Source organism: Lagopus muta, chromosome 1 (assembly GCF_023343835.1).
Source record: "Lagopus muta isolate bLagMut1 chromosome 1, bLagMut1 primary, whole genome shotgun sequence".
Classification (NCBI taxonomy): domain Eukaryota; kingdom Metazoa; phylum Chordata; class Aves; order Galliformes; family Phasianidae; genus Lagopus; species Lagopus muta.
In genome coordinates, this window is record NC_064433.1 from 154,449,305 (window position 1) to 154,469,439 (window position 20,135).

Genomic DNA, 20,135 nt, shown 5'->3' on the forward strand with positions numbered 1-20,135 from the left:
AGTGTTCTGCTTGCTGGATAGGGGAAGTTCCGTATTGCTAATCATGTGCTGTAAAGAAAAGACATAACTGCATCCTCCTTTAAGGTTTCTGTTTGTCTCATGATGAACTCCTCCCATTAAGGAAGCAACTGCTTCCACACAGTTTATCTAGTTTCATTTAATTAGATGAGATACCGTTGGAAGATAGAGACACTGGAACATTCTGGAAGTGAGACGATAAGGGAAAAGTGACAGTGATTACTGGTGATGACTGAAGTACCCTGTCACGATATGGCCTTAGAACTGACATACATTTATCTAAGCATACGCAGAAATGGTGCTCTTCACAAATGAAGAACATAAGTTAATTTGTAAATTAAAAATAATACATAAATCAAATGTTATAGAAAGTGAAATGTCTAATTACATAGAAAAGTATTATATATATCACCTGAGTTTATCTAACTGTATTATTCAGCTGTACTCTGAGTGCATTCACTTTCAAGGTCCATTGTAATTCTTTTAATTTTAGTTCTCAGATATATTAAATAGTGCATTATGTTGAATAATATACAATATATTTAAATTAAATTAACACCGTCTTGCTTTCTTTTCCCCCATGATTTTCAGCCTTCCTCAAAATATTTAAAGAGTGATGAGCAGAAGTAAATTACTTTTCAGTGAGAAAAACATGAAACATTTTGTTCATATATTGGCACTCGGAGCTTCGAGTGTTACTCACATTATTTTCCACAAATTACGTTGGGAAAACAGCAACACTGAATTCAGTGAACTAGTCCGTTTTATTTGAAACATATTTAAAAGATACTTACTTATTCAGTTATATTTCAGGATATTATTCTCCAGAAAGATAGATTTAAATTGCAGCTATTTGTTACCTTCAGTTTAACCAGGGTTTCCACCTGATGAGAGTATAACAGTTGAGATTTTTGTCACTTCTCTTTGAAAATAATGTATGAAATACTGAAAATAAATTAAAAAAAAAGGAAATGCTTACTTTCAGAACAAAGGACCATATTAAAAAGCTTTCTCTATTTTAATGATATTATTTAAATTTGTGTTTTAAAGCTAGATAAAAATATGTATTTATAAGTCCATGTTTGGCCTGCAGGTATTCTTGCTGGATGACTTAATGGAAGGTTGGTCTATGTCTGTTGTGTTATGGTATGGAAAACAACATTTCATGAATGTACAGCCTGTTTCAAATGTTTTTACCTGACTGGTTCATAACACGCTTAGTTAAAGCTAAGGAGCCAGCTTATTCATGAACTCATAAGTAATGTGGCAAGTTGGGTGAGGCAAGACTTTAACAATACATCTTAATCCCTGAGCTGCTTGGAAGATAGAAATAAGATAAAGAAGAGAAGTTGATTCACTCTTTTAACAAGCCAGGGCTTCTTTCTTTCCTTTCTTGTGATTTTTTTTACTTTAGATTACTTGCTCTCTAGATGACCAAAGATCACTCTGTGAAGAGAGGACTGACAAAATACAAAGCTTCTTTTTAGTGCATAGAATGCCTTGCTTCTGTGCAACTCAACAGTAAGGCCTAATGATTCATAAAGCTGATACTCAGTATAGGCTATGAAGTACCATAAAATACCACCGAATCAAATCTAACCTCTAGAAAAAAACCCACACATTTTATGCAAAAAAAGAAGCAAATATTAAAAGATGGTAAGAACGGGATGAAAGTAACCTCTTGTCCTGAAGCATTTCAGTGTGACACTGGAATTTTTCAAATTCTGAGTTATGAACTCAGATATGGCGTCAATGAAAGGATGTAAGAGTGGAAGGGACAAAGAGGATGTAAACTCTTTCCCTTATACCTCATGTTAGTATTGCCAAGTGTTGTGGATAGAGCAGCTTGCAGTTACACAAACTGACTTTCATTAATGCCACATCTATATCTGTCCTTGTACTTTTAAATCTTACATTCAAATAATTATTTGAATGTAATGAAATTCACCTATGAGATAATTATTAATCACAGTAGGGGCAGATCAGCTTGGTCCCCAGTGTTCTATCAGCAGAAGCATTTTGCAATGATTATTGCAGCACTTCCAATCCAGGTGACGTTATTTATAGTATGAAACTGTGGTAATAAGCCTTCCTGGTATCTAATTTAAGAAGAACTAAAAAAGGGTCTGTGTTCATTATCCAAAGGACATTGTGGTACCATTAAACTGATCTCATGTCAGTTTTTCTTTGAAAAAATATTGCAGTGACAGAGAGTATGGTGCAATGCCTGCTTCCCTCTGCTCTGAATGGAGGAATGAAAACAGTGTTCATGAAAAGCTAATTATCACCACAGCAGAACAAGTTGCTTATTCACACTGAGATATGCAGCTTAAGGAATTCCCCTCTACAAAGACACTGCTAAACATTAATGCATTATATTTTTAAATACCCGCCTTCAAGCAGATGCTATGGCATGAAAATTTGCTGGATTGTATTACATCTGCTTTTAGTGGCTACCTAAATCTAAAAGTAAGCACTAAGCTTTGCAAAGTTAAGTAACGAAATAGTCATGCTATTCATACTGTCCTTGTCCAATGTTTATTATTTCTTAAAGTTGGGTGCTTAAGAATGGAGTAAATGAAAGCTAGCATACACTGTGTTCAGCACCTTGTCAGCACTTAAGAGCTGACAGTCTGGAGGAGGTGATTCAAGCCAATAGACTGTGGAAGGTCTGGATTTTTTCTTGGCTGTTTCTTTCCAACGCCAGATGTCATTCCCTTGTTCAGAAATGTTCCCATCATTATCTTGTCCAGAAGTCAAGCTCTATGAACACACAAGGAGGCTCATCAAATTCAATTGTCTTGTATCTGAGGGAAAGGGGAACACACTTCTATAGTAGCAGTATAACTACTACAGAGCGCTGTGAAGCCAACAATTATGGCAGCACTGTTTAGACTGTTCCACTATGTATTTGATAGGTGAATGTCCCTTGAAGAAGGAAGTAGTGAACACAAGCATCCTCTACTGCTAGGTACTTAGAACAACGATTCTAAGAGGAACTCAGTTCCAGTTTATGGTCCAATTAATAGGTGTTCCAAATCACGCTTGTTCTTATTGCCAAGCCCAGCAATTAGTATTTCATGCAGAGTGAAGCACTGTACTGTCATTTCCCTACGTATGACCTTGCAAAGAGACTAAGCATTGTCACGACTGGAACAAATTTAGATGGTCACTGAGAATCTTGGTATAACTGTGCTCATGGTACCACCATGACTGTGTGGCACCAGACTTGAGTTTTAAGCATGTTGAATGGAAAAATAATAGCCATAGGTAGCAAAGTAGATCAAGAATTCTTGTTACCAAAGACATCCAATAATCTGAAAGCCTGCAAATTAAAGATACTGAGCATTTAAATGGAAACTAGTACTGTCAATCAGTAAGTATGTGGCCGTCCACTGTAGGCCCATGGTGACTTTGCATGGTGAACCTGACAGTACCTGAAGATGGAATAGTAGAGCAGACAAGCCCATGAAGGTGATGCAGAGCAGCGCAGCATTTTTAAATGACATGAGACTTTATTTGCATTTCCTTCAGTCAACTTTAAGATATCTGTTCACAGAAAAATATTTTGCTTTGTATTAAAAATAAACATGATCTAAAACAACACTCACTTGCATGCATTCTAGAATATATGTATACATATATTTCACTTTACAAAATAATAGTGAATCATCAAAGATTCATAAGAACTTCACATCATTTGTTTCTTTGTAATTTCATAGAATTTAATGTCCCTAAGCCAGTCAGAGATTTCAGATTTGTTATCATGGTGTAAAACTATGACAAAGGTTTCAGCATGGACAGATTTAAAGTGCAAGAAGGTCTATATTTCATAGGATTGGCTATTTTGTTTTCATGGACAACAGATCTAATCAGTCCACTTCGGTTACCTTAGGGGAGATTTCAGACAGCTCCATTGTGTCGGAGGGCACCCTGGCTGTGCACTAAGATTAGCCTGTAGAGATTTTACAGAGTTGAGAAAGAAAGGTAAGCCCTCTCCTGCTGCTGATAAACACTGTTATTGTTCTCCATTCCCTGCTGAATAGAACAAATGCAATTCTGTGAAGTTAATTACTGCAATAATGAAAGAAATGACACAAAATGACAAGGAATGTGCTAATTCAGTAGGACTTAGTCATTGACAAATTATTCCCTTTACTGCTCGTTGTTACTGTCAGGCACGTACGCCTCTACTCGTAAATACTAAGTAGACTTTTTTGGACTTAGTATTTAAGTAACAAGCTAATAAAATAAAGATTAATGTGTAAGTAGTGGTGCCTATTGGTCTCTTAGTTGTCTGTTCTGTACCTGAGATCTGAGATGAAGTACTGGAAAGAAATGACTTGGCCATCCCTGCAGGACATAGAACTTCTTTCCTTTGGAATGCCCAGGAATGAAGTCTCACTCAGATTTTATTAATACATTAAGATAATTGGACTCCCAAGAAGGAAGAGGTGGCCAATGAATCAGGCTGCACCAGAATACTTTATTTTTTCCTCACTTGCACTTCTCACAGCGTCACAGGAGAGATGAATGATACTAGTACTCCTGTGAACATAGCTCCAGGTGACAACTTGTGAATCCCTGCTTACACGGCTCCGCGCTCCACTCACTGGCACTGGGAACTGTGCACTTAGAAATAACAGTGCCTGAGAACCCCGAGAACACAGTGCAGTGACTCTCCTCTGTGATGGCACTGTACTGTGATAGGAAGCATAACCCTGGGCACAGAAACAATCCTCTTTCACGGTCTCAGAACTCAGTGGGAATATTTCCAACTCTTACGAAGGGTGACTGCATTTAGGTAACAGTCCTGTTTAAAATCCACATACAAATGCAAGGTTACAACTTCTTCGTAGAAACTGAGTACTACATTGCCATGTCTTACTTAATAATAATGCAAAAAGAAACAAATTCTTCTGAAGAACTGAGTAAGAAATCAAAAGAGAAAGTATATGCTGAAATATGTATCTCTAAAATCATGATAAAAAGGAGCATTGGGAATTGCTAACAATTTCAGCTGCAAAACTGAATAATCTAAGTAATCCTTCTTCTATTTAACCAAGAAGGAAAAATGAAAAGACTTTCGTTGAAATGCAGTCATAAATTCCATCCATAAGTCTTTTCCTGCAATTAAGTTACATTTACTGATCCACTACCCCCTAAAAGAAGCATTAACACAAAGACTTCAATTATTCATGGTCAAACAAAGTTGATTCTATTGCTTCAGTCAAAGCAGCATTCTCTTATACAGTGGTTATTTCTGTAGTATCTTCAAAAAGGGCACAGTCTATGAAAACATGTAAGTTTCTGAGTAAAAGCTATTTCCATGATCAATCCCAAGTTTTCGCATATCATACTTCTGCCATTTCTTGCTTTCATGGGGATTAATTTTTGTGTATCCCCTTCATTCCTTTCAAGATGAGATGACTAAAATTCACCCTTTATTTGAATGCAGTTCCAATGTCCTAAAGACTCTGAAAAGTGAGGAGAGGAAAGGAGAAAAGGAAAAGGAAAAGGAAAAGGAAAAGGAAAAGGAAAAGGAAAAGGAAAAGGAAAAGGAAAAGGAAAAGGAAAAGGAAAAGGAAAAGGAAGAAAAAAAAAAAAAAGGAGAAGAAAAAAAAAGAGAAAAGGTGGGCATTTACAGTTACCTGAGGGAACATTTATTATGCAGAGGGTATGTATAGTTATGCAAAACTTATGTGAGGAAAAAAAAACAGGAAAGTGCAAAATTAACTCTGTGGAACAAAGTTGGTGCTTCCCATGCTGTCAGCAGAGGGCTTAAAGAGCTGCAGAGGGTCTAACATCAGGAACCACACCTACCTCTCCGCAGTGCTGTGACCTTCAGCAATATCCTCGCTCTTCCATAATACTCAGCTACCATCCATTTGCACTAGCAACGCCGTCCCCAAGAGTTAACACCTTGTACTGCTGCCCAGCTGAAGACTGAAATGCCCCAAGTGTAACTGCCTTATTAAGCTATGGAAGCATGCATTTGAAAGGTCAAGAGTTCCCAACCAATCCTGGGAATTTAAGAAGGGGATAATATTGCCCAAAGACACTAAGCAAAACTTGATCTTCTGGAGATATTTATTTCATTTGCAAAGGTCAAGAATGAATACAGATTGTCTGTGTGCTTTGCTATAAGAAAATTCCAGGGATATCTTTCTTTGACTCAGTAAAGTCTAGCATGTGTTCTATTAAATGCAATGCTAACACGGAGATATGTTCTTTCCTCAATAGACATCCCTAATGAGAGCAGCCCTGAAAGATGGCAGGATGCTGCAGTCTCAAACTGTTGTGTATAAATCTGTTTTTCAGCAGAATGCCAATTGATGCAGTTACGCACTATCGTAAATACTTCTTCAAAAAGTACCACACAATTTCTAGAAAGTCACGCTGCCTGCCTTGTGTCTTCCAAAGGCATGGAAGCACGGCGTGGCCATCTGGAAGCTGAAGTGGAGTTAGCCTTCCTTTTTCCTGGAACTAGATAGCACATAAAATGATAACTGAAACTGAAAATAATGAAGTCTGAGAGGTTGCAAATCTTATCTCAGAGATACTGACAAATACTCAGACAAGGAATGTAAAATTTGCAGCTGTTCCTGTTCTCCAAAGTTTCATTGCTATTTTATACAGAATGTCTTGAAAGGGAGGAAAACTGCATATCCCAATGATATATAATTTCTTTGCACAGAAAATATTTAGGAACTACAAATTCGAGAGAAGCGTGACCACAGGATTCAGCAGCACACTTTAAAAGTAGTGCTTTTTTAAAGAAAAGCCATTTCATGTTTTCAATTTCTTTGATTTCCTTGATGTGTCAGAAGCCTTTTGCTTCTAGCAGGAAACAGAAATGTGAGAAAGCAATTACACTGTAAAAAAAACGATTGAAAGGTCTTTACCTCTCTAAACCAACTATGCCTCCTTCTTTCCTGTTCAACCTATGTACTTAGGAAACTCTACACTGAAGTAACACCAACTTAGTGTACCAAGAAATGTACTAATGGATAGAGAATTTTCTTTCTTTTTTCTCTTTGGTTTGAAAAAGAGGAACTGAAGTTGATTATATGGGTTGGGCACTTCAGTCACAAGTTTCTTATATGCGTGACTGCCCTTTGAAATTTCTCTTTACTTCATTACTTTTGACTCATACATCATTGACACAAGACCTACTGCAATGGAAAACTATAATGACCATTTCATGAAGAATAAGTCTGGAATAATTCATTTTGCAGCCATGTTTGCAGGAAATAGCATCAGTCAAAATACTGTACAGGTAATACAATAGAACCTTTTCATTACTTAAAGAGCAAATATTTATTAATTTTTGCTGTAGGGCTCATTGTGTCTGAATAGTTACATTTAAGTGACATTCTTGTTTTCACTTTTTAAAAGTTTTTTCCCTCAATAATGAACTATAGCCTTAGTCTAATGATGAGAGACAAGAAAAATACAGTCTTCAGCGGGAAAAAAAGTGTACACATGGAGCAGGTTTTATATGAACTTACCAAAAGCATTATGAATTGTCATTATATGTAGACAAATTAATTTTTGTAAATTTCATGTTGGGAGTTTGTTATTAATTTTCTTAAAATCCAGTAAATGTCAAATTGTCATCTGAAGAACTGTTTAAATTGATATAATTTCACCATATAATAGTTTTTGTCTGCCCTCCCAGAAGATCTGGCTGCTGCATAGAAATTTATGAAGCACAATTCATTCAGGAAGCATCTTAAATACTTAAAAAGTGTAAACATTAAGAAATAAATTAATGTAGCTATCTTGTATATTTAGAAACGTTGCCATGGAGAAATTTAGGTTGGAAAGGAATTCTGAAAAATAATCATCTGGTCCAATGTAAAGGCAGGTCCAATTATATCAGATTGCTCACGGCTTCGCCCAGTTGATTGCTAAACCTCTCCAAGGATGAAGATGCCACCACTTCCCTGAGCTATGTGTTTGAGTGTCTGACCATCCTCATAGTCACAGAATCCTCAGAGTTGGAAGGAACTTTAAAGCCATCTAGTCCAGCTCCCCTGCAGTGAGCAAGGACATCTACAGCTCCATCAGGTTGTGTAGAGCCCTGACCAGTCTGGCCTTGAAAGTCTCCAGAGAGAGGGCAAGTGCCACCTGTCTGGGCAGTCTGTTCCAGTACCTCACCACCCTTGCTGTAAAAGACATTTTCATTATACCCAACCTAAATCTCCACTCTTTAAGTTTGAAACCATTTCCGCTTGTCCTCTCACAACAGACTCCGCTGAAGAGTCTGTCCCCTTCTTTCCTGTAGATACTTTAGATACTGAAAGGCTGCTCTCAGTTTTTCTTTTCTTCTCCAGGTTGCACAGCCCCAGCTCTTTCAGCCTGTCCTCATAGGAGAGGTGTCCAATTTTTCATAATAGACAGTTGAAACTTTTGGTGTTGCACTTTTTGTCAGTTTCGTCTTATTCTACATTGTGCAGCTCTGAGGGCAGGCTGGCCCTCAGAGGGCCTACCATCGCATCAGGTAGTTGGAGACTGCACCAAGATCCCTGCCAAGCCCTTTAAGTCTCAATTTGTTCAGCCTCCCCATCTACAATATGTACTCCAGCCTCTGATCATCATGGTGAATCTCTGTGGACTCGCTTTTGTACATGAACGCTTTGAACAAACCCCAAACTGAACATAACTCTCTGGATGTGGTCTCCCATGTACTAAACAGAAGGGAAGAAGCACTTCCCTTAATGTGCTAGCTATACTGTTAGTACAGCCCGGGATCCTTTGCTGCAAGGGTGTATTGCTGACATGTTAATTTTGTTGCCCACCATAATGTTGAGGTCTGTTTCTCCCAAACCGCCTTCCTGTCAGTCCTGGAATATGAGGTTCTAGAGATGGGACTTGCCTTTGAACTCTGTATGGTTCTTGTTGGGTCATTTTTCCAGCCAGTTGATGTCTGTCCAAGACCCTGCCCGGTAGAGACTACGTCTCCAAATTTGGCATTGACTGTGAAGTTGCTGAAGGACGCCTTTGCCAGTTGGATTTTGCGTTGCTGATCACATTTCCTTGCGCTTGGTGTGTCGGCCAAATTTCCATCCACTTCATAGTCTATATCTTACCAATTTGTCCATACTGGAGAACAAATAGTGAATACTAAAGATTGCAGCTAGCATCTTAGAATAGTTCACAGGTCCAGATAACAGAATTTACTATTATTGGGTGATAACAGACAAGCAAGACAGTCTGGGAAAGATAAATTAGGGGCAGTGAATCAGATTAAATACTTATTACAAAACTATTATCTGCATATGTGAGCTGTCTCACACAAAAACAACAATTCTATTTACAAAAAAATGCACTACAGAAAAACCTAGACTTCAAGAAACCAAAGCTGATCAAGCAACATCAGTACAGATAGTCTTGTGTGTCCAAATATCAGTGCTTTTTTTCCCACGTGAACAATTACCTTTGTCTACATACTATGCCTCCCTCGTTCACAGAAACATCATTTTAATCCCATGGTGTGCAAATACTTGTGTTTTTACCTCACTCTCTCAGAATTAGCAGAAGTTGAAGCTTACCTTCAGTAGAGGAAGTATTGCTTCAAGTACTGTTTCAACTTGATGTTTGGAAAATGAAGAAGAAAAGTGTATGTAAGAAACATAAGCTCAATATTTACATACAGTAAATAATTATTGTTCACATCCAGCTAGGAACGATGAAGCAGATGAAGAGATACTGTCAAGGAAACAGGAAGTAAGAAAAAAAGAAACTTCCACTTAAATGAAATCTGAGTGAAATCAGTATGCACTTACTTAAACAGTGCCATCAACATTTATGTGATACAGAACTGTAGAGCAAATGCATCTAGCCCCGAGTATCAAAGCTGATAACTAAGATGTATTTCATTGCTTCATCAGAAGATCTGTAATGATTGAATAACCTGATATTAATTGTCAAATTATACAAATGGGGGCTGATAAGGGAATTGTTTTTTCACTTGACATACAAAAGCAGTGTGCCCTTGTGGCGAAGAAGGCCAATTGTACTTCGTGTGCACTAAGAAGAGTTGTGGCCAGCAGGTTGAGGGAGGTGCTCCTCCCCCTACTCTGCCCTGGTGAGGCCACATCTGGAGTACTGTGTCCAGTTCTGGGCTCCCCCGGTATGGAAAAGACAGGGATCTACTGGTGAGAATCCAGTGGAGGGCCAAGAAGATGATGAGGGGGCTAGAGCATCTCCCACATGAGGAAAGGCTGAGAGACCTGGGTCTGTTCAGCCTGGAAAAGAGAAGACTGAGGGGGGAATCTGATCAATGCCTATAAACATATAAAGGGCAGATGTCAAGTGGTTGCAGCGTGCTGTTTGCAACAGTGCCCAGCAACAGAACAAAGGGCAATGGGCAAAAACTGGAACACGGAAAGTTCCATCTGAACATGAGGAAAAACTTCTTCTCTGTGAGGGTGACAGAGCAATGGAAGAGGCTGCCCAGAGAGGCCGTGGAGTCTCCCTCTATAGAAATACTCAAAATCCACCTGGACGCTTTCTTGTATAATGTAATGTAGGGAACCTGCTTTAGCAGGGGATTAGACTAGATGGTCTCCAGAGCTCCCTTTCAGCTCTTACAATTCTGTGATTTCCCTCACAGAAAGTAGGGTACAGTCTGATGCTAATTCATGTATATTTTTTCAATTTCTGTGAGCCAGAATTGTTGCAGGGAATGTGACATGAAGCACAAGGTCCAAGAAAAACAATATAGAGAGCTGAAGCATGCATTCATTTGAATGCTGTGAATAAGACACCGTTTACAACTCAGATTATAAATATATGCAATATGATGGTGTTTATTTATCTTTTAAAATCCAAATATATGGTAGTAAGTTCATTGCATGCATTATTTCCACACATTTTATTCACACGGCAGATCTAAAAATTACATTATACAACATAAGATAATTTCACAGATATAAAGCAACAATTGTAAACAAAAGAGTTGTTTGCCTTTATGGGAAAAGAGGCATTATTATGGTGAAAATATCTTTCTTCAAAGAAAATCTTCTTAAAGGATTTTCATAGTATTTATGGAAAAATGCTATGGTGATGTTTTCTTCTGCAGTTTCTTGTACCATACAGGTGCCTGTGTATTTGTCTGTAACATAAAGAATGTATTAGTTGTGAGAAAGAGCAAAAGTCAGAATAAGAACATGCAATCTATGATGAATTCTCTTTCTTTCCTATGTAGCTCATAGTGTTAAATCATTTTTTTCTGCTTAAAGAAAGTAAAATAAAGGTAAGACTATGTATTCAAGGTTATTATTACTACATATCTGTATTTAAACCAGCTGATTTCTAGGTTATAAAAAGCAGATGAGGTAAACGTTTTGTTTTAAAATATTGAACATGAGTCAAGTGTAGCACAGATAGATTTCATTCTAAATATCATTATTCAGTGCTCCCGTTAGAGGAGATGGAACTCAGGAAAGAGATTTTGTGTGTGCCATAGACCAACACTTTGTCCAAAATAAGAGCTCTCAAAAAATAATAACCTAAAATGAAAGAATTCAGCAGTTTAATGACAATGCAGGAATAATTTTATTGGTAGAGAATTATCAGTGAGTAACTTCTTGCTTTCATAATCCTTTGGGCTACCGCACATTCAAGACAGTATAGAACATTCTTGGGGCAAATTCAGAAGTTGTTTATATGAAGAAAAAAAACAAAGCGAAGGTGGAACAAGGTTAAGGACTGTTCTACATTCAAGTTTCAGTATTAACTCTTGCTTTTGCTAATACTGTTTCTTGCATCTGTTGTCTCTAAACTCATTCTAAACAGTTTGTTTTCTTCTCCCTATTTGTTCTGTTCCTCCAAGACTTAATAACCAATCAGTCTTCAAATTCAGCTCGCCTTGGATCATGTTTAAATCTTCATCTTTCTCTGATTTTGAAGCTCTCAGTTATAAAAATAAATTTACTCTATTTGTATAAGCTATTAAAATTCTCAAAATTGGCCTAAATGGGCAGGACTTCAACAGGACTATTGAATTATTTCCCCATCTAGTAGGAAACCCTGCCATCAGCTTGTTTCCATTTCCTACTCCAAAGTTATATGAGGAACAATTTCAACATGTCAAAGCATTTCTTTTTCTAGATTGCCACATCATTTCTATATCCCTAAGAAAGGCAGGACAGATTATACACTCAAACTCTGGATCATCTACACAACCTAATCGTTAGCTCACAGTTTGTCTGTGGGTCACTACACCAAAGACAAAAGCTTGGGATATATGATTTAGCATGTCCAAAAGGATTACAGATGAGACAACACATGGCATGCCTTTTACCTCTGAGCAGTCTCAAAACACTGTCTAAGCAAAATAACAACCACTGAATAATCTAAGTAATTGTCCCCAAATGCCCTCATGCCATACTCAGGGGATGTAATCATTCTCTACATTGTGTATTACAAAAACATTATCTGACGTGTTGCAATATCAATCTTACATTGTTTGAGTCTCTTTCAATTTTAAGAAGATTCCACCAGAAATAAAAATAACAAAAAACAACCATATATAGATACACATTTGGACCAAAGCAGCAAAATATTGGGCCCAGGGAAAAGGGAAAAAAAGAGGGTTGTGTAGATTGAACCAGCCTACCCTAGAGGAAAACAGCTGCAACTATTGTAAATACAAGTTATCATTTGCTTTGTGACTCAGCATTATCATTCTCTTAAATTTATCAGCTGAGGTGCACTTGTTATCAGAAGCTTCTATATCATTTTTTGGAACCTTTCAAATACCAGAAGCACTAAATTCAGTAGGGAACCCGAAGCATTTAAATCCAAGCATTTATTTTTTAAAGGTATAGAACAAGGTTTTGTAATATCAAAATCATCCATAGTAACAGAAGTTATAAAAATCCTGGGCATATGCCTGTATGTATACATGTATATGCAGCAGCGTAAATACACATAAATACATTTATTTCCCCACTGCTGCTCCTCAGTACATCCGTACACAATCACCTCATGCTCAGGGTAGACTTAAAATTGCATATTTATTCTGTGCTCATTACAGTTTTGTGAACTGATAGTAATATAATTGGTTTTCTTTTAAAAATCTTGTTTACTTCAGACTTTACATGCACGAACTACCAAACATGTAAATAACATCACAAACTGCAGTTTGTCTCCTCAAAATCAACAACAGCCACACAAAGTTGCAAATATTATGTGGAATAAAGTATATACCTCGTTGAAGTATAAATTTCCTTTTTTCTTTTTAAAGTGTGAGTAAATAAGTTGATGGCACTTACTGTTAGCATAGTACTTACAAATAATGTTGGCTTAGGTCTAAATACATTTTCTTCTTCATATTCTGGCAGCGGTTTTACTGAAGGGTTTAATTTGTTTTCTGCAGTCGAACTTTTTAAATTAATTTGAGATGGAAGTAAGTTTTGTTGCTTGTGTTTATCCTGTAGATTAATTAGAATCTGTTTCATTACGGCTAGTTCCTGGAAAACCATAAAAGGGCAATGCTCAGTTAATCAGTAAAATTACATTTGAATCTGTTTTGTTAATAATGGATTTTTATTCACCAAATGAAAAATGAAAGTGGAATAGAAAATCCAACAAGCACCATATACTTACAAAATTACTAATTGCATATTAATAAAAGAAAGTGAAAAATGTACATACGATTTATTTATACAACTCAAATTTTGTACTGAATAATTGCTGTAAAAGACAACATTTGTTGTGTAATGAAGAAGCACTATCTCTTTTAAGTTAAGCTTCCATTTAATTTAAAAGAAATATTTTGAGTTTGTTTTGTTCAGGCAGAGGGAGTTTACCAACATAATTTGTATATGATAAATTGTACTTTCAAGTGTTGCATCTTGCACAAAAGTCTTACTACTAGAAATATACCTGTGTCTTTATATTCAGATCAGAAAAGTCAATGCAATACCTTACGAAGACTTAGAGTAACAATGGGATCAAGTGGAAAAGAATTTTTGCGAAACATAAAAAATTCCAACATTGGAAATAAAAAGGAAAAGCATGAGGAAATACTCAGTTTTTTTTTTTTTTAATATTCTAATAATTTGTTGGCTAAACAATCTGATTAAAAAACAAACCAAAAACCACGCTTTCTTACTACTTAGCTGAAAAAAAATCCATTCAAAAGTTACTGTAAAGTGAGAAAGGAAAACTCATGGTATTTTGTGTCTTTAAATGGCTGCCTTCTTTTGTTGTCATGCATCTCCTCGTGCCTAAAGTTCTATTCCCTTACATCTAGTAGGTAATTAAGTTACAGAATTCAGAATGTTTTACCTGTCGTTCTACATTGTACATAATTCATGCTTCATTACTGCGGAGCTAGGTTAGCAAAGTCAGTAGAAACATCATGCAAAGTGTAAGACAATTTTATATATTTTTAAACTCTATGTTTTAGCTTTCTTACAGTGCTCCTTTTTTCAATAAACACTGCTAAAATGTCAGCATTATAATTAGCATTGTAACTTATCTCTCAATCAAAGCAGAGTAATTCATATCTATAGCTGAATGACAAACATTTGCCGTGCCTTACCTATTTCTTAATAATTGCCAGAAAAGTATATTGATGCACAGTCTGTTTTCACTGCATTTTAATAAGTAGTCAAAAGAAAAGCCTTACAAAACATTCTTGCCATACAGCTTCTCTCTGTCCATTTCTGCCTTAATACAAGTGTTTGTACTCAAAGTCAAAAGAATCACATCTTTAAACTTCCCCAGACTCATTCAGTTACATGAATGGGTGTTACACTCCACAGACCGGCTTTATTGAGTGTACAAATTGTTCTTGTATCTCAGTCATTTAATATTAACTATTTGCATAATTCCACCATGTGTAGTGGCATGTTAAAACAGCATGACTGCAGAGCAGCTGTTTAAAAGGACTGCATAGTTGATGCCAACATGTTTTTCAAAGTTGTAAACTCTGCAAAGATGTTGCCAAAGTGACACATAGACAGAATTTCTTGATGAAAATAACTCAAGCAAGTATATAGCAAATACGTACACCATCACAGGAGATTAAATGGTACATAAACAATGTTTTGACATTAACAAGTGCTGTTCCTATAGTTAAACTTGGCTATTCTGTAAACCAAATAGCTGCACGTTTGATCAAGGCAAAACTCCCAAACTGTCAAGTAGATTTATTTCAGAAACAGAACTGAAACATGGACACGTAAGGTCAAATTCTCTCGTCCAGATCCTTTCAGCACTCTAAGGTCTTCTCTGCTCGCAGAGTCTGTCCTTTACTTGACAGCCTTGCCTGTTTTCAGACTTGGAATAGACTCTGGAGTCAACTCTGATATGAGCTTCCACTTGATAGGGGAATTCCTAATGTGAACATATGGGAAGGAATAACAGGGAATTGGGATGGCAAATTAGTCCACAATGTATAAATCAATTTGGCATCATAGCCAAGTTTAATACAAGAATGAAGCCTTAATATTTGTTCTAAAATCCCATTTTGTGAGAAAAAAATTCTAACAGATGTGCCAAAGTACTACAGGAAACACTGAATCCAACAGAATCACTAGTATGTATACTGCTTAACACGACATTTCACATATTTACCAGAGGTTTGTAGTTTTCTACCCAGGAAATACTGAAAACAAATTTCTGTTTTGAACTGCAGTAGGTTTTCAAGGCCAGGTTGGATGGGGCCTGAGGCAGCCTGATCTCGTACTTGATTTAGCAGCTGGCAACCCTGCCCCTGGGCAGGGGGTTGGAAGTTGATGATCCTCAAGGTCCCTTTCAACCCAAGCCAATATATGATTTCTAAAGATTTCTCTGCTCCTTAACACAATGTTAATTCCTAGTTTTGCTTTTGAATTCTAAACAGAGTCAGTAGTAATACCTGGCACTGCCAGCAAGCTACCCTGGTCCAACTATTTTCTAACCTTAAAAGCTGGCAAGTTGGTCTAGAAAGCTAGTAAGGCAAAAGATGCTCAGGACATTGCGCATAGCAGGAATCTGCAAACCTTTTCCACTGTGAAGAGTCTTGGGAAAAAAGATAAAAGGTGTGGGAGAGTAGGTATAGGGTTCAGAATGGACAGGAACAACCTTTTGTGTAGAACGACATGCTTTAGTTTCAGGATAGACTGAGTATGGGAAGATGTGAGAAGAATTGGATGGTTACAATTCTTATACAATTCTGCTGTGTCAATTCCCTGTTTTTATGTCATATCAATCTTGTGGGATCTGATCAATGTCTATAAATACCTATGGTGTGGGAGGCAAAGAGACGAGGCCAGACTTCTTTTAAGTGATGCGTGGCAACAGGACTAGGGGAAATAGCCACAAACTGAAGCATAGGAAGTTCCTCACAATGTGTGTAAGAACTTCTTCATGGTAAGGATGATGGAGCACAGGAACAGGCTGCTCAGAGATGTTGTAGAGTCTCCTTCTCTGGAGACATTCATGACCTGCCTGGATGCTAACCTGTGCAACCTGCTGTTGGGAGCCTGCTTTGGCGGCAGGTTTGGATTTGATAATCTCTGGAGGTCTGTTCCAGCCCCTACAATTCTGTGAATCAGTGCAAATCCTTTTGTCTATGTTATTCACTTTGGTTCTTTCATGCACTGGAGAAACCATGTCACTTAAGCCCTATATGTCCCAAGCCCTCTGTAGAGATACCTGCCCTTTGCTGCTGGCTTCTGCAGTTATTAAGAAAGCCATGCTATAGACAGTACGGAGTGTCACTGTCTGAGAAGTTTGGCTTTTGAGGGCCATACAGCCCTTCTTGGGAAGAGTACGAGTACTGGAAGCTGGGAGTGGATTCACCCAGCTCCTCTCTGTTCCTGGCTGCACAGCTTTTGTCTCACTTGCATCCACTCTTCACCTCAGGAGTATTATGTGCAGATGTGTGGCGGCACAGATAGATGGAAAACAATGCAATTAGCTCAAAAAGGTGGGTTAAGATGAAACAAGGAAAAAAAAAAAAGTATGCAACTGGAACAAAAACACTGCTTATACACAGTGAGTGTCACCCACACAAATCATTATCAGCCCCAGACTGTACCATTAAATATTTTGAAAGTCTGTCCACAGAAATCTAATGAATTCTTGTTTAAGGATTCTAATTTGCTCTGGCTACCAGCACAAATGCCAAAAACACAAAGCAGTGACCTGTTTGACACACGGGATTTAGCTCAAGCTTATAAATTTACATGTCTAAACTTAAGTAGCTACACATGAAATAGGAATCTGATTTTCCATTACAGATGATGTAGCTTGGAAAGTGAGTCAACCCATTCAGAAGTAGACACCTATTGGCATGACAGCTGAATTGTGTTGCAACAACACTAACATATTGACTAGGTTGCTAGCGATGAGGCTACTGTGAAGCAAAGGAAAGAATGCTCACCACAGACACCTCCTGTAAATACCTACATTAAGGTGTCACAAGCTGAATCCATTTCTCACCTCACTTTCTTCACTTTTCTTATCCTTCTGCTTCACCACTTCACCTAAAACATCTTTCATCCTAAGTAGCCAGTGTACAATTATAACATCTCACATCCTATATTCCACTTGACTATGCACATTTAACAAAGATAATTTGAGCTATAAAATAGTATTTGAAACTTTTGCCATATATGACCAAAACATAACTGTAATTCAAAACAAGTGATTAGAATGAATGGACTGAGAACAAGGGGAGGGACAACGGGGGAAACCAAGCAAAGGTAAAATATATTGTGTTGTGAGAATAACACAACATCTGTGCATTTCCATTTATTCTTTGCGCTGTTATGTCTAAGACTTTAAAACTTGCAAAAGGAATTTTGTGTACCAATACACAAATAATAGTGTTTGGGTTTTTTTTGTTTGTTTTTTAAATTAAGAAAGGATTTATTTAGTTATAGACAAAGGATAGGCACCAACATTTTCCTTGTTCTTCAATTAAAGTATATTCTGCTTGGGAATTTTTTCCTAATCGTACCTTGTTAATTATTAAGTTGAATGCTATCAGTGCTATTGTTATAAAACTCTTACAGTCTGTGAAAGTGTTACATCAAAACCACCAGCTTTTTAAACAGCGTTAAAAGGAACAAAACCAAGGAAATGTCAATCATTTTTAAAAGGTAAAGGAAAAAAGGCAAAATAGTTGGATCCTGTCAGCATACTCCTATTTCAGTAGAATTTGAAACTCCAATAATAATGTTTGATCTTAACACAGGTGAAAGGAAATTATATTTTATTTAAATTTGTTTTTGCCTGCTTATAAGGATAATTGAACTAGAAATTACAGGAATGGAGACTGAAGATCAGTTTGGGATAAAAATGGATTGTTTCCACTAAATCAACCAGCACTGTAATTAGAAGATGGAGATGAACAAACAGAAAAATAAAAAGGCAGCAGTTTAAAATATAAATGCATTTATAATTATGAATTCTCTAAACAGCTCTATTAACGTTGCTTTTATTGTCCTTGATACATGCTCAAATATATATGTACCAGAAAAGTCCCTTACATTTCCTAATTGAGTACTACAGAAGGATTATGTTGAATGTTATAAACATATCTTAATTATATAATCATAAAAAATAAAAGGAATCTCCTGATACTGAAAATTACTGAGACATAAGGAATGCTGTTTTATTAAGTAAATAATTGAAGAAATGAGTTAAAAAAATTATCTACATTGGGCACAATAAGTACTTATCAAAGAGTAATTCCATTTTTTTTTCAGTGGATTATCAAAAGGTGAGAGGATTTTTCTTCTTACTCTTTTCATGTAATGATAATCAAAGAAAGCAAGAATTTTTTTGGTGCATTCAACAGATCACAGAATCACATAATGGCCAGGGTTGGAAGGGACCTCAAGGATCTTGAATCTCCAACCCCCCTGCCACATGCAGGGCTACCAACCTCCACGTTTAATGCTAAACCAGATCGTAAAGGCCCTTAATGTTATGTATGTGTATAATTATAATAAATTAAACATATAAAATGGATTTATATAAGCACTTAAAGTAAATTTAGATACCACGCTCTAGAAGCAGATGCAAAATAACAGTGTTCAGAAAAAGCAACTGACTTACAGGAATCAATTACATAAATACCAGTTCTCATGTTATGCAGCCATATCTTGCACCTCCAAACACTCCATACAATAAACTTGAAAAGAAACTTCACACAGACCAAATGGAATGGTTGAAAATATTTAATAGGGAGAGACAGGTAACTTTCTGGACTAAAGTTAACTAATTCTGGTAGTAAACAAAGTTTTTGAATTGCGTTAACTCCATCATAGAATCAGCCAGTGGGTGTCAGATCCATCAGTCTTCCTTCCCATATAGTAAACCCTATGATTACAGCATTCAGACAAATGTCTTCTGAAGCAAAAGTGATCCTAACAACAGCACCAACAGTTACCTGAACCTTTATCATGACAAACCATATTCTACTTTTAGTTTTACACAGAATTTATGATTACAAACTTCACCTTGGATTAGAACTCCATTTTGAATCAGAAAACTTCTATTGTGGAAGCTGAACAATGTGGTTTTTGTGCTAGAAAATGTATCAGATTCTGGCTGAACCACCAAATTCTGATGACTGACTAGAGTCCCCAAAGAAGAAAACAGCATAAATTCCCAGTAAAAGAAACAAAACACAGAAGAGGCACTAAATGCTATGAACCTTAAACACGAGAACCCATTTCTCTGACAAAAACAGAAAAATCAGCTGAAAGAAAGGCAAAAACAGATGTTTGCCTTTCTCAGAAATGTTAATCAAAACTTAAAATCTCTCGGAATTTGTGAGTCAAGTACTAAGACAATGGTTTTAGATGTGTCATTTCCCATCCTCCTCAATCTTTAAGACTTCAGTAAAGCGTATATGTTTACCAGCAACTTTGGAAAGCATGTATTCCTCATTTCAACTGCCATATGGTTCCCATGTGGCTAAACATAAAATAAAAATATATATCCAGCCTGGAGAAACTTGTGAGATTATAGCAGTGTCTTTACGTTCAAGAACAGATGAGTGTGCAGACCTCTTTGCATGGAAGGAGACCAGATTAAAAACTGCCTCACAACAGTTTTAGTACATTACCTCTTGAATCGGTGATCAGACTCTTCTCAAT

The 20,135-nt window shown here is 36.8% G+C and overlaps 1 protein-coding gene across 4 annotated transcripts in view; it reads right to left on the bottom strand.

Annotated features, from left to right (window-relative positions):
* Positions 1-10,814: 10,814 nt before the first annotated feature.
* The window catches only part of PIBF1 (progesterone immunomodulatory binding factor 1), a 158,332-nt gene continuing 149,011 nt past the window's right edge, over positions 10,815-20,135 (bottom strand). For 2 of the 4 annotated variants that reach the window (XM_048933302.1, XM_048933299.1), the window contains one exon: positions 10,815-13,502. In XM_048933302.1, the coding sequence (XP_048789259.1) occupies positions 13,218-13,502 (285 nt within the window). In that variant the 3' untranslated portion in view covers positions 10,815-13,217. The remainder of the gene's footprint in view (positions 13,503-20,135) is intronic. The other 2 variants (XM_048933301.1, XM_048933303.1) reach the window with 2 other exon arrangements.